A 12671-nucleotide genomic window follows, 5' to 3' on the forward strand; every position below is an offset into this window, starting at 1 on the left:
GTCCCCTCCCTCCATACACACACCTCTGCCTCGCTGCAGCGGCTGCTCTCGTTGAGGTCAGCTGGCTGACGGCCTGTTTGGTGCGTTTTTGATAGAGCAGGCTTGGGGTTTTTTTGTTAATCTTGCTGAACCCTCTCTCTGCTCTAGTCCTGCTGTCAGGGCATGGAGGAGAGTGGGGATAAGGATGGGGCTGTGACAGGCCAGACTTGGTCTGGCCGCAGCTGCCAGGTCCGTGGAATCAAAGAGGAGCTAAGCGGGGTCTGAGGGGCTGGACCAAAGCTCGGGGCTGTGCATCGCTGTGCTGCCGGGGGGATGGAGCACGTGTGGGATCTGGACAGCAGCAGATACAAATCCGACTTGGATCTGTGCTGTTGCTGAACTGAATCATTGGGTAAATGAATGAGATAAAGAGAAGCTGCTTCTGTGAGAGGGGAAATCAAGCTTTTACAATGCTCATTAAAAGTTAAATTTAAGGATGAATAGAGGCACTTTGGATATTTAATCAGATATTATTTCTGGATGTAACTACTGCAAATAAATCCCCGACCTTTCCTGATCCAGAGCTCAGCAACGAGTGGAAGAGCTTATTCATCTGCTTAGGAGGATTATGCTTGGTCACTTCCCTCCGGAAGGGCTGCGTGATTTCTTACCCCTGCGGTCACCCAGCGCTGCGCGGCGGCGCATCCTGGCTGCCTGCTCGGCGGCGGGGCAGTGGGCTCTGTGGGGGGAGCAGTGGGCTCTGTGGGGGAGCAGTGGGCTCTGGGGGGAGCAGTGGGCTCTGTGGGGGGAGCAGTGGGCTCTGTGGGGGAGCAGTGGGCTCTGTGGGGGGAGCAGTGGGCTCTGGGGGGAGCAGTGGGCTCTGTGGGGGGAGCAGTGGGCTCTGGGGGGAGCAGTGGGCTCTGTGGGGGGGAGCAGTGGGCTCTGTGGGGGAGCAGTGGGCTCTGGGGGGAGCAGTGGGCTCTGTGGGGGGAGCAGTGGGCTCTGTGGGGGGGAGCAGTGGGCTCTGTGGGGGAGCAGTGGGCTCTGTGGGGGGAGCAGTGGGCTCTGTGGGGGAGCAGTGGGCTCTGGGGGGAGCAGTGGGCTCTGTGGGGGGAGCAGTGGGCTCTGTGGGGGGAGCAGTGGGCTCTGTGGGGGAGCAGTGGGCTCTGTGGGGGGGAGCAGTGGGCTCTGTGGGGGGGAGCAGTGGGCTCTGTGGGGGAGCAGTGGGCTCTGTGGGGGGGAGCAGTGGGCTCTGGGGGGAGCAGTGGGCTCTGTGGGGGGCTGTCTCATGCTCTCGTTCAAACCCGCAAGGGACCAAGGGGAAAAAACTGCTGCTTTATGGAATGGGTTGGCACTTCAAGTGCGTGGCAGGGAGCCTGGAACGGTGATCTGTGTTGGCTGGACAACACCGTGCAGGAACACCATAAGATCAGGGTTATGGCCAGTACTAAGCCAAGGTGAATTAGTCCTGCTGAGCCGGGTTTGCCTGTACGGGAGGGTTGGTGTTGTACCTGTACCAAAAGGTTGGTCTACGGCATGGTTTTCTTGCTACTCAGGTTACCTTGTGCTGTGTTTATCAGTGATCTGGGCTGTGGCGGGCTGTGCCCCGCTGATGGATTTTCTGCTGGAGCTGTGCTTGGAGCCTGGTTGGGGGCGGTGCTGGGGAAGCCTCCGGGTGCCCAGCAAAGGGCCCTGGAGCTTCTGGATATTTGCACATCCTATGGCACAGGCACCCTGCGACTTGTGTGCTTATGTTGGCTCAGCACTTCGCTGTGCTTGCCCAGAAAAATATAATAGAGCTGTTTTACTGTTTCAGGTTCTTGTGCCATTCATCACACAAGAAACGCCACCAGCAGAGAGCTCAAAACAAGTGATTAGTAAAGGACTGCGCCATGCGAGCCATAGGCAGGCAGTGAGCTGGCAGCTGACCGTGCACCAGCAGAGAATCTGTGTTTAAATAAATGATGTGAACAGGGGGAATGCAAAGGAGTAAAATTGCACGTGCCTGCCTGGGAGGACGCTGCCAGCCCTGGGCTCTGATCCCTTCCTGCTGTGCTCTCGGTAAAATGCAGTTTTGTGTCTCTTACCACACGGCCTTCCTGCCAGTCTGTGCCGACGTAGAGTCAGTTGTCTGGTTCTGAGCTGAGGCTGTGCCTTTTCTGTCTTCTGGGGTTCAGCGTCTTGAACCGGGCGCCCGCTCCCATCCTCCCTCAGGCGCGGGCGGGAGAATCCGGCTCCTTCCCTGTGCACCGGGCCGTGGCTCTGCCCCGGTCCCCGGCGACGCTTCTCCCGTCTGCTGGGCCCAGCTCTGCGGGAGGAGGGATGGCAGCGGGGGCAGAGGCGTCCCCCCCAGCTCGAGGGGTGACCAGGGACCTCCATCAGCTCGAGGGGTGACCGGGGATCCCCATCAGCTCGTGACCGGGGATCCCCATCAGCTCGAGGGCCAGCTGTGGTGAGAGGCTTTGGCTTGAGGTAACACAAGGCGGGTGGGCGGGCCACGTGTCCCGGCTCCCCTCTCCTCTGCCTAGGGTGCTCGGCCCAGCCCTGGAGCCCACGGTGACTTTGCACACCCTGCTCCACGGGGTTCTGCCATGTGAAAGGTTTCCAAACCTTTATGTAGGGAGGAAGTAATTTTCCTTACAAATAGCTGTCTGCGGGCAGGGTTTTCCACGGAACGGGGCAAAGCTGACTAAGGGATGAATTCTTCCAGCAGGTATTTGGATCCGAGTATTAGTAATTCCTTGAAATTACATATGAAAACCTGCAGCAGCATGAGTTAATTGAGTTTTACATTCCATTAACACAAATGTTTTAGATCTTACTCTCAGGCAGCATCAGCTGCCTTCGGGACATCCTAATTTGCACCAAATAACTATTTCATTTGTGCTAATAAAAGAAGGGGCTGTTCTTGAACTGTGCACAGCTGCAAAGAGTGAGGGTAAATGGGATGTAGGCGCAGTGATCATGAGAGAGCATTGTTGAGCGTGGGACAGGAGTGCCTGCCTCAAGCGTGGTGCCGCCGAGGTGGGGGGCTGGGGTTGGTGCTGACCCAGGGACAGGTCCCCTCCCGCTGGGCACGGGAGATGCTTCAGACGGAGGTTTGATCTGAAATTCATTCCCATCTCCCACTCCCTGTTGCTCTTCCACCTCCACATGCTGTCAGCTCTCTCTGTGTTACGTTTTTACCTCCATGCTTTCACCTTTCTTTTGATTTCTTTACTCCATTTTCCCTCAGAGCTGCTGCTTAGTTATCTCCTGTTTCTCTTTTCCACCCGTTTCTCTCCCCTTTTACCATCACTTTTCAGGGCTCTGACTTGTCATGGGAGTTGTCCTTGAAAAAACCTGCATCCACATAAAACCACCTCAGAAGCCCCAAGCAGAAATCCGAGGCAGTAGAGGCCCCCATGCCGCTGCCCCGGGCAAAGCCGGGGGGGTCAGTCCCGTAGCCCAGGTGTGCCGGCAGTCCCCGGTGTGTGGTGATGGAGGTGGCCTCGAGGTGAAGGCCTCTCTCCGGCACACGGGTGGTTTGGGTAGCTGGGTGGAGACCTGGAAGGATTTATAGGAATTACCTGGGGCTCATCAAGCAAGCTGCCTCGTGTGCCATTTTGAAGGATTTATTGTGTCACAGATATATAAAATTCCCTTTTTTTCCAAGCAACCTGCTGTCAGCTTCCCAGACAGAGGTCTCTTCGGGTTATCTCACCTTGATCCTAAATTAATATTTTGACCAACTGCAGACGTAAACGCCTGGCGGAGCCCGGGGCTCCGCTGCTCGGCAGGCGTGGGAGGTGCTGCCTCAGAGGGACGCGGGGGCTGCGAGGACAGATCAGCGTTCTGTGCTTGCCCGGGTTACACCTGGTGTAAGCTGCTGTACTCATGCCTTTCCCCCCTGAACCCCTCGTGCCTCCTCTCTTGCTCCCGCCCGTGGGAGCAGCGGTACAGTGGTGCTGTGCGTGTCGGCGGGGACTGCAGGCTCTGCTCCGCCGATGCCGTCCTTCTGCTCGGGGTTGATCTCTCTTCTCTTCCCTTTCAGCTGCCCAGTTGGATAATATCGGCTTCAGCATTATCAAGAAATGCATACACGCTGTCGAAACAAGAGGTAGAGCAGTTCACCAGATGGTCTTGTTTTGGGGGATGGCCTTGCAGCAGAGCAATTGCTTATTTGCTCTTTTCATGAACAAAAATGATTCATTAATCCTCGGAGACCCACAGCAGATAAACCCCGTAATACGCCCAGGCCTTCGCTGGGACACACATTTTCCCTGTGGCTGGAGTTAGTGGGGGCTTAAGCAAACATCAGGGCAAAAATACTGCACTGGATGTGCAAAATGGGGGAAGGGACTTCATCTGAGCATCCCTTCGTGCGGTGCTGCCGCACGGCGCTTCCTCTGGTGTGCAGTAACGGGTAGATGGGCCTTGCAGTCCTTCCCCTAAACCTCTTGCAAAGGCTGTTTAGATCCAAGGGGCTGTCTCGGGAGCCCTCACGGTGAATTGTGGGTCTCACAGGGAAATTTGGGCTGAGCAGGGCTCTGAGCAGGCAATATTTCTTCCCGTGTTCTTTCACTGGGGCCTTCTTCTGCCCATAGGCAACATAAGATGCTCTGGGCTGTTCAAATGTGATGTTTTCCCTGGAATACTGGCAGCAGTACACTGGTGTGGAGAGCCAAGGAACACCTGGGGGAAAAAAAAAAAAAACAAACCCAAAAGAAAAGAAAAAGAAACAAATGGGTAGATGAACCAAACATGGCAAGTGCAGTTCTTGGGGAAAGTTGAGGGAGCTCCAGCCGGGGAGGAGCCGCACAGCCCAGCTGGGGTGTGAAGGGGCTTCTGTCACCACGTCCTTTGGCTGCTCTCTGCCCTTGCGAGTTGTTTGGGTCAAGGCCTCGTTGTTCGAAGAACACGCAAAAGGCTCAGACCTCAACCTGAAGGACTTGGCACAGTAAGATTTTCCAAAATTGCCCTTGCGTTGTATATAAAGTGCAGATCCTTCCTCGTGCAGCCAGAGCTCCCTTCCTGACTGTGTCGTGGTGGAAAGGTGTCCTTAGATCTTTTATTCCTCAGCTAATTGGGGGTCATACTTTTAATCAATACATGGAAGCCCTGACATCAAAACTTTCTATAGTTTTGTGTGTAGCTGGTGAGAGGGTTTAATTATTTTTGCTGTTAGAGAAGCCAAAGAAATGAAAGAAATGTTAGTAGCTCTTGTGACATTCTCCTAATAAGCTCTTTATTTTTCCTAGGGATCAATGAGCAAGGGCTCTACCGAATTGTTGGAGTAAACTCTAGAGTTCAAAAGCTGTTGAGTATATTAATGGGTAAGTATCTCGTATTTTGTTAAAGGCAAGTAGATTGTGCTGCTTTGAAGTCTTGCCAGCGAGAGCAGAGGCTCTTGTCAGGGTACCTAATCGTGGTGAATGTGCTCTTAGGCCCACGTGCTGTTAGAGGCCGGGAGGTCCCGGGGCACCACTGGCGGGTTGCTAAGGTAGGACTCGTGGAGGACGTTTGCTTTCAAAGGTCTTCTGGTGCCGTCACTGGTGTCCTGCTCACGCGCACTATCGATTTTGTCAGCCTTCCCAAACGCAAACTAAAATCTTCAAAGAAATAGCTGAAAGCTTTGGTTTTTAATCTCATACCTGCCACGTTGTTCTCAGAATACTTTTTAATTAGTTTCTCTTGTGTGTTGCATGCTGCCTGTGGCTCTTCTTACTTTCCCCTTGGACCTTCTTGTGCCTGTTTTAACCCGGTCTTGCCCAGACCTTTCGAGCATGCCTTTCCCTCATGCCTGAGGCATCGGGTCCTGTGCTTCTGGGTGCTCGGAAGGAAAGTGTTGGGTGACACCGTGCAGAGCTTGGTAGTGACAATGTGGGGCTCCTCTGAGCACTGGCCCTGATGTGCAGCCACCCTGCATCTGCCCAGCAGCCCTCAGAAACCCCTCCCCACCTCTGAGGTGGTACTTACAACTGCCTTTGTGCTCTCAACCAGCATCCCCACAGGCCTAACCTGAGCACTGAAACGTGTAGGAGCAACAGGTTTTCATCAGTGAGCTGGCGTTGGTGCTGGTGCAGGCGGACAGCTATGGCTGCCTTCTGGAGCGGTTCCTTGGTGGTGGCGTTGGGTTTCCATCACCCCGTAGCCCTGCAAAGCCCTGCATTGGGTCACTCTTGTTGGGCTTCATGGGAGAATCTGTAGCCCGACTCCCTGCCCAGCTGCTGCGTCAGCTAGAGCCCAGGGGTTATACTTGACCCAAAAAGAAATGCGAGCCGTTCCCCTCTTTGGTGTTTTCGCCCCCTTCCCAGGCCTTGGCTCTCCCAGAACCTCCCCTGCTCCCTGTGCCCTCATCTGTGGCCCAGGCTGGTGCTGAGCTTGGCTATGGCTGCGTGCGACCGAATGGAGCATTTTGTCCCCTGAATAGCAGGCAGCATTTCCATCCCCCGGCAGCAGCCCTCGGGAGTCTGTCTGTCCGGACACGCGCGTGACAGACATTTGAAGAACCATTTTGAGAAAAGACACACTTGGGTTGGAGCAGCGGCAGCTGCCCTCCGCTAGTCTCAGCTCGTGCTTCTCAGGCTTGGCAAAACCAGGCATGAAATAGCTGTAACAATGAGGAAACAAATGCTTAATGATTTGTTAGCGCCTGTATGAATGTGTTTGCTACTCCTTGGGGGAAATGAGTGACATTTGTGGTCTTCATCTTTCTATTCACTTCTTATTCTTTTGCAACGGGACTTCCTTTTCCTTCCCATCCCAAAATGCCAGTGCTCCTTTCTCTGTTCATTTCTCCTTGCAAAAAGTTTTAACTGTCGTGTTTCACTTTCAGCACCTTTCCTTCTCCTCTTCCAGTTCCCCCTTCTTCTCCTGCCGTTAAGATGTTCACGGAGGAAAGCCCGTGGTGGCTGTTATGGTTGTCAGCGTTAACCTATGCAAAATTGATAATCCAGGAGTAATTAGGAAACAGAAGGGTAAGGCTCTAAATCAGGGGCTGTCGCAAGGGGACCTCTCTGCACCAGTTTTGCTCTGGCATTTGGAAAGTTCGCTGCAGTCACAGGAGCTGGGGACTGACTCTGTCTCTTTTATTAGTAGAAGTTTGGCACGGGTTCCGGGGCATGTGAGCGCGCCCTGCGAGCCACCCGAGTACGGCAGCTCCGGCAGAGCTGTCTCGTGGCTCACACATTTGGCACTGTTGTGTTGAGCATCGCTTAGAGAGCTTTGCTGCCCACCGATAAAAATAGGCTGGGGATGGATTGGGTGCCCCGCGGGGCTGTCGGGCCGGGTCCTCTGCTTCTGCTTTTGGTGCCGGTGCGTGTCGTCTCGCGAGCTGACCGGGTGGCCGGGCCTGTTTTCTGCTCGTGAGGGCGGTTTCGGGCTGTGTCAGTTCTGGGCCGAGGTGGCGGGGCTGGGACAGATGGCCAAACTCGCTTGGTTTGAGAGCTCTCCCGAGCTGGGAGGCACTCAGAGTGTTGGATGCCATCCAGCATCCATTATCTCCTCAGCGACTGAAGCCACTCAGCTGTCGACCTCGTGTCTCATAACGTGGTGATATATCGTCGGGGCTTTGCTTTGTCCCGGCACATCTTCCTTGGCTGTGGGCGCTGGCAGCCCCGTCAGAGGCGAGTGCGTGCCGGGAGCCGCCGTGCCGGTGACCGCCGGGACACTGCAAACCCGTCACTCCCTGTTTTCCTCCGAGTCGCAGGCGATTCAATAATCTTTGACAATCCCAGCGTTTAGGCTGCTGTGAAGTCAGTGTCAAACGGAAACGTGTCCGTCGTCAGCCCCCCTCCTGCTCTCGGCTGCCCTCAAGGCTCTGACGTCCTGCCGGCAGCGGCACCGCGCCGCACGGACGCTCCCCTCCGGATCCAACCCTCCTGCACGGAGGAGCCACGTTGCACTTACAACTTCAGGTTTCCCTTATATTTAGAAATGAATGTGGGCAGCGTTACTGATTCACATACAGTTTAAATGGCAAAAAGATCGAGTTTCCCCGAGCGGTGGCTGGTGTCGGTGACGCGGCCGGGAAGGCGTTTGGCACGAGGTGTCTCTGCAGGAGGCCGGCACCGCGCTCGGCCGACCGTGGAGCAGTCTGCCCGTGGGCAGCAGCTGGGTCGGGCCCAGCACAAGTCTTAGGCTTGGCCACAACAGCTCATCTTTGTCTAAACCGGGGTGAAGCAGGCAGGGGTGCCTCCCCCAGGGCTCGTGGGAGGCAGGTCCTCTGTGCCAGAGCAAGCTGCCTTGCCCTAACCATCGCTGTCACCACGCACCATCAAAATGAGGACAAACCCCAACAAATAGCGGTCAGAGCTCCCACGAAAGGCTTTCTTGTGGAAGCGTGCGCGCAGGACAGTGGTGGTACGGGCAGATCCGCCGCTGAAACTCGGCACTGGATGAGCGGGGCCTTACAGCTCTGCCCTGCTCCTCTCTCCTCCCCGCCGTGAGCCGCCAGGGCCGGCGAGCAACAGCCACGCTCACACCCAGGGCTGGGATCCCCTTTATTCCAGAGCTGCACAGAGGGGTGCGAGGGGGTAATTCCATAAAGCTCACGCGCCACACGGAGGAACTGCAGCCTATTTGTGATGAATCAAAAACCTGTCTAAGTTTACACTCCTTGGTCTGTAGCGCTGTTCCACCTGCTATTGGTGAGCTATATTTAAATTATCTTCTCTTGCTGGAGAAATTAGCAGGCATGCTCCTTGCGGGGGGCAGGGGGGGCAAATTTTTTCCGTCTTTAATTGAGTTGGTGGTTGTGATCTCCCCCTGCCACCTTTACTTCTCCCCCAGTTTCTGCAGATTTTTGCTGATTTCATGCTTCTTGGGCAACCGTCCAGCCTCTGGCTCTTTCCGGGGCAGGATGCTCCTCTCTTATCAGTCCTTTATCACCCCTGCAGTGGTGAAGTCGTTGGCAAGGCCTGGATTGTGCTTGATGAGGAACATGTGTACGGGCTACGAGGCTACACGATGGCCCCTCGCTGCCCTGTGGCTCTTTGGGGAATCTCTCGAACCACCCAGGCGCGGGTGGGTGATGAGGTGGTGACCAAGGTGGTTCCCCTTGCCCAGGAGAAATCAGTGAGGAATTGGAAGCTGCCCCACGGCCACAGCATCTTCCATCCCCAGGAAGCAGATGAAGTTCCTTGGGAAGGGCATCAGGCGGGGGCTGTGCGGCTGCCTCGGGACCATCCCTGGCCCCCCGTGCGTGTGCCTTGCTGCGGTCCCGTCCCGGCGGTGGGTTTGGGGGGTCTGACCCGCCCGGGCCCCCTCCCGCCCGCCGCGCTGCCGTGCCGCAGCCAGCCCCCTCCCTGCCCCGCGGCGCCTGGCCCCGCACCGGGGGCTGCAGGGAGGAACCCCGTCCCCCCCGCCGCTGCGGCTCTTTGCCTCCGGGAGGAAAACAAACGAGCAAAACTGATGTTTTGGGAGTGGGGATGGATTCCTCCCACCCCTGATTTTCTATTTAAATTGTCTATTTCCTGCCATAAAGAAGCGCATTCTAATTTCATCTTGATTTAGATCTGGGGTGCCACAGCTCCCTTTTCTTTCCTCAGAATTGCCCCGTGTGAGGCTGCGGTGACCCGCTCTGGCCTGGCAGCGCGGGGAGGGCCGGGGAGTGCTGTCCTGTGGGGGGTTTGTCACCACGCACGACGGCTGAACCGGAACGGGGGTGATGCTGCAGCGGCTGGCAGTGTCACGGTGTGAGCACAGAGCTTGCTGCAGTCTCTGCTGGGATAGAAAGCTGGGGGGGGTTCACTCCCCACTGCCTTTCCCCTTACCCTTTCGCTCCAGCCTCCTCCGTATCTGCTAAGAGACGTCAGATTGGTAATTCAGAGCCATAAACAACTTCAGGTTAATACTGAACTTGGCCTGCGGGTGCTTTTACGGGCCCTGTTTCACATTTACACCGGTTCCTGTGGACATGTGTCCTTGTGCGAGAGAGGCGTTGGCTGTGGTGCTGGCTGCGGCCGCCTCCTGCGGCAGAGACAGATGCCACATCTGTAACCCCCCAAGCTGAAGTTTTGCAGACTCATAGATTTGAAGGTCAAGGGGAACTGACTGTCTGCTCCGAGCCTTTTCATGAGACCGCCCGTAGAGTTTCACCTACTGTTTCATGAATCATGGCTGTGAACTCCCGGAGGAGCTTTTGAAAAGACATCCAGTCTTGAGTTGTTTGTTCACCTTCAGCGAAGGCCTTGCTATTAAAAAGGGTTCTTTTTAAAAAGGGTTTGTTTAGGGTTTTTTTGGTTTGGTTTGGTTTGTTTTTTTACTATGCCAAGCTTATCTTTAATGTATTAAAATCTCCTTCTTAAAAAGGTAGGGCAGTAGGAAGCTGCCTTGGCATTGACAAGGAAGGATGGTGTGCATTTGTCTGATTGCAGTGAGACACACACATGATCTTTGTGTGAATATACATTTCTTAAATGTTTACTTTTTCAAGTGCTCCTCTTGATGTTTTTTTTTAATTAAAATAAACCCTTTGCCCTAAGGGAAAGCCGAACTCTTATTCAGTGCATTCTTTTAATTAGTTTTAAAATTACACTCTGCTTACCTATTGCTTTAAAATTCAAGAGCACATTAGACGTGTCTGTGAAAAGACAAACACCCCCTGAGCTGAATCCGTGGGAGCAGATGGTGTCGGCAGCTGTATGTGGCGTCAGGCTTGGCCTTGGTGGCGGTGAGCGCCTCTCTGCGCCTGCTCCGCCTCGCCGGGGACGCTTGGCGCGGCCCTGTCCCTGGAATTACCCACGGCTGTGTCTCCCGAGGTCCCCGCGGAGGTTTCCCGGGGGTTTCGCTGGGAGCGGGCTCCCTGCTGTGTTTCCAGGTCCTGCTCACCCCGGGCTCAGTCAAAGCCCGATGAGGCTGAAGGCTGAGAGATGTCAGGACTGAGTTAGCAAAGGGCGTCCTGGAAGCAGCGTCCCAGCAGGAGAGAAACAAGCAGCTTACACCTGCGAGCCAGGCACGCTCCTGCCCAGTGCCCCCTCTCCCCAGCCGCACCCCTCGCTTGGGGCCTGGAGCAGTCGCCGTCTTTAGCGTCGGTCCTCGGCGCCGCGTGTGAGGTATCCACGGCCGGGCCACTTACCACCTGGCTCCTGGTGCCGCTCTTGACGGCTGGCTGGAGCTGTCGGCAAAGATGCAAAAATAAACGTCATCCGTGGTGCTGGGGGCGGGGGCGCGGATGGCAGCGGTCACCAAGGAGCCCCCCTGGTGTGGCCACCTCGGCTCCGGCCCCTGTGGCCGCAGGGTCCCGGCGTGGGCAGAGGGGCCGAGGTGGGGAGCGGTCTCCGCTTCCCCAGGGCTCTTATTGTCAGAGCGTTGAGGTGTTTTCACAGAAGTCAGTAAAAATAGCGTCTTATTGATCTCACTGTGGAACTTTGTGCAAACAAGTCTGGCTTCCTGACCTGGGTCGGTGGTTTGCAGAAAGCTGCAGAGTCCTGCGAGTTTGCAGGCGGCTGGAAGGGACAGGCTGCTAGTCTGGAGTCTCCCATTTACAGCGTCCAGAACAGCTGCAGCAGGTTTTTGATTTCTGTAAAGGAGTTTTTAAAAGGAAACATAAGACGGGAAAAATGCAGAAAGAAAGGGAAGGCCCTGGAGGAGACAGGGAATAGCATGCTGCAGTGTTCAACACCGAAAACAGGCACTGCGGAGACTCCCTGGCCTTACACTTACAAAGTGTGACCGGGTGGTGCTGTTTGCACCTTTCCTGCCAGCCGGTGACTCTCCGGGTGCTGGCAGCCTGGAGACCTCCCTCAGGAGCGCTGTGAGGGCCACGCTCACCGCCTGTGCCAGCAGCCAGCCCTCCGCGGCGACACGGGCTTGGGGACAGGGCGGGCACGAGCCGTGGCCGGGGGCTGCGGCGGGTGCGTGTGGACGGCAGCTCCATCTCTGCCACCGAGGGCCTGGCACCGTCTCGTGTGCCGTGGGTCCAGGCTGGGTTGTCCCCACACCGGGTTGTTGCCCTCGTACCCGATCAAGGCTTGCGGCAGCTCAGGGGCTGCTGTGGAGCCCCGTGTCTGCTGCGGAGGTGGAGGAGGGCGAATCAGGCATTTAAAAATTAAAGATGGCACCAACCAGCGGGCGGTGGGGAGGATGGAGGGGCAGAACAGGATGACAGTGAGAGGCCAGAGGTGACAAAACAGACCGCAGCGTGGTTCTGCCTCACCTGTGACCCTCCCAACCGGAGCTGCCTCTGCGCCCCTGCAGAACGCCCAGGGTGCTTCTCCTCGCCGTCCTCCCCGCTGGCGCAGCTCAGAGCAAGCCGCTCGCTGCTCCCTCCCTTGTACCTGGGCAGCAGCGAGAGGCCCCGGGCCCGTGGTGGCCCTTGGTGGCTCGGCGGGTGTCCGGGCTCTGCGAACCCCTCACAGCCGGTGTTGGGCTGGCGAAGGGGACATGTGGTGGCACGTTCCTGGGGCGGTGAGCTGAGCCGGGTCCCCTGGCAGGTAACGTGCCGACACCGGCTGCGCGGAGCCCGGCCGCGGAGCGCGGGGTGCGGCAGCCCCGCTTCTTCCTCCTGTCCAAGCGAAACAGCCGCAGAGCCGAGGGAGTGGGGAGCGGCCTCCCCGCACCCTCCACGGCCGGTCGGGCTGGCTCTGGGGACTTTTCCCTTGCCTCGGGTGGGAGAACAAGCCACCTCCTGGTGCTGCTGCCCCTCACGCTGCTTGGGGCTGCGGCAGCGCCCGCAGCCTACAGGGGGTTTTCTGCTGAGGCCTGGGGGT

The 12671-nt window shown here is 56.6% G+C and overlaps 1 protein-coding gene across 6 annotated transcripts in view; it reads left to right on the top strand.

Annotated features, from left to right (window-relative positions):
- Window positions 1-12671, top strand: part of ARHGAP26 (Rho GTPase activating protein 26) — a 146493-nt gene that overhangs the window by 68338 nt on the left and 65484 nt on the right. For 5 of the 6 annotated variants that reach the window (XM_074916427.1, XM_074916429.1, XM_074916431.1 and 2 more), the window contains 2 exons: window positions 4013-4078; window positions 5220-5294. The exons of the other annotated variant lie outside the window; for it this stretch is intronic. In XM_074916427.1, coding sequence (XP_074772528.1) covers window positions 4013-4078; window positions 5220-5294 — 141 coding nt within the window. The remainder of the gene's footprint in view (window positions 1-4012; window positions 4079-5219; window positions 5295-12671) is intronic. 6 annotated transcript variants of the gene reach the window in all.

This window comes from Athene noctua, chromosome 12 (assembly GCF_965140245.1).
Source record: "Athene noctua chromosome 12, bAthNoc1.hap1.1, whole genome shotgun sequence".
Classification (NCBI taxonomy): domain Eukaryota; kingdom Metazoa; phylum Chordata; class Aves; order Strigiformes; family Strigidae; genus Athene; species Athene noctua.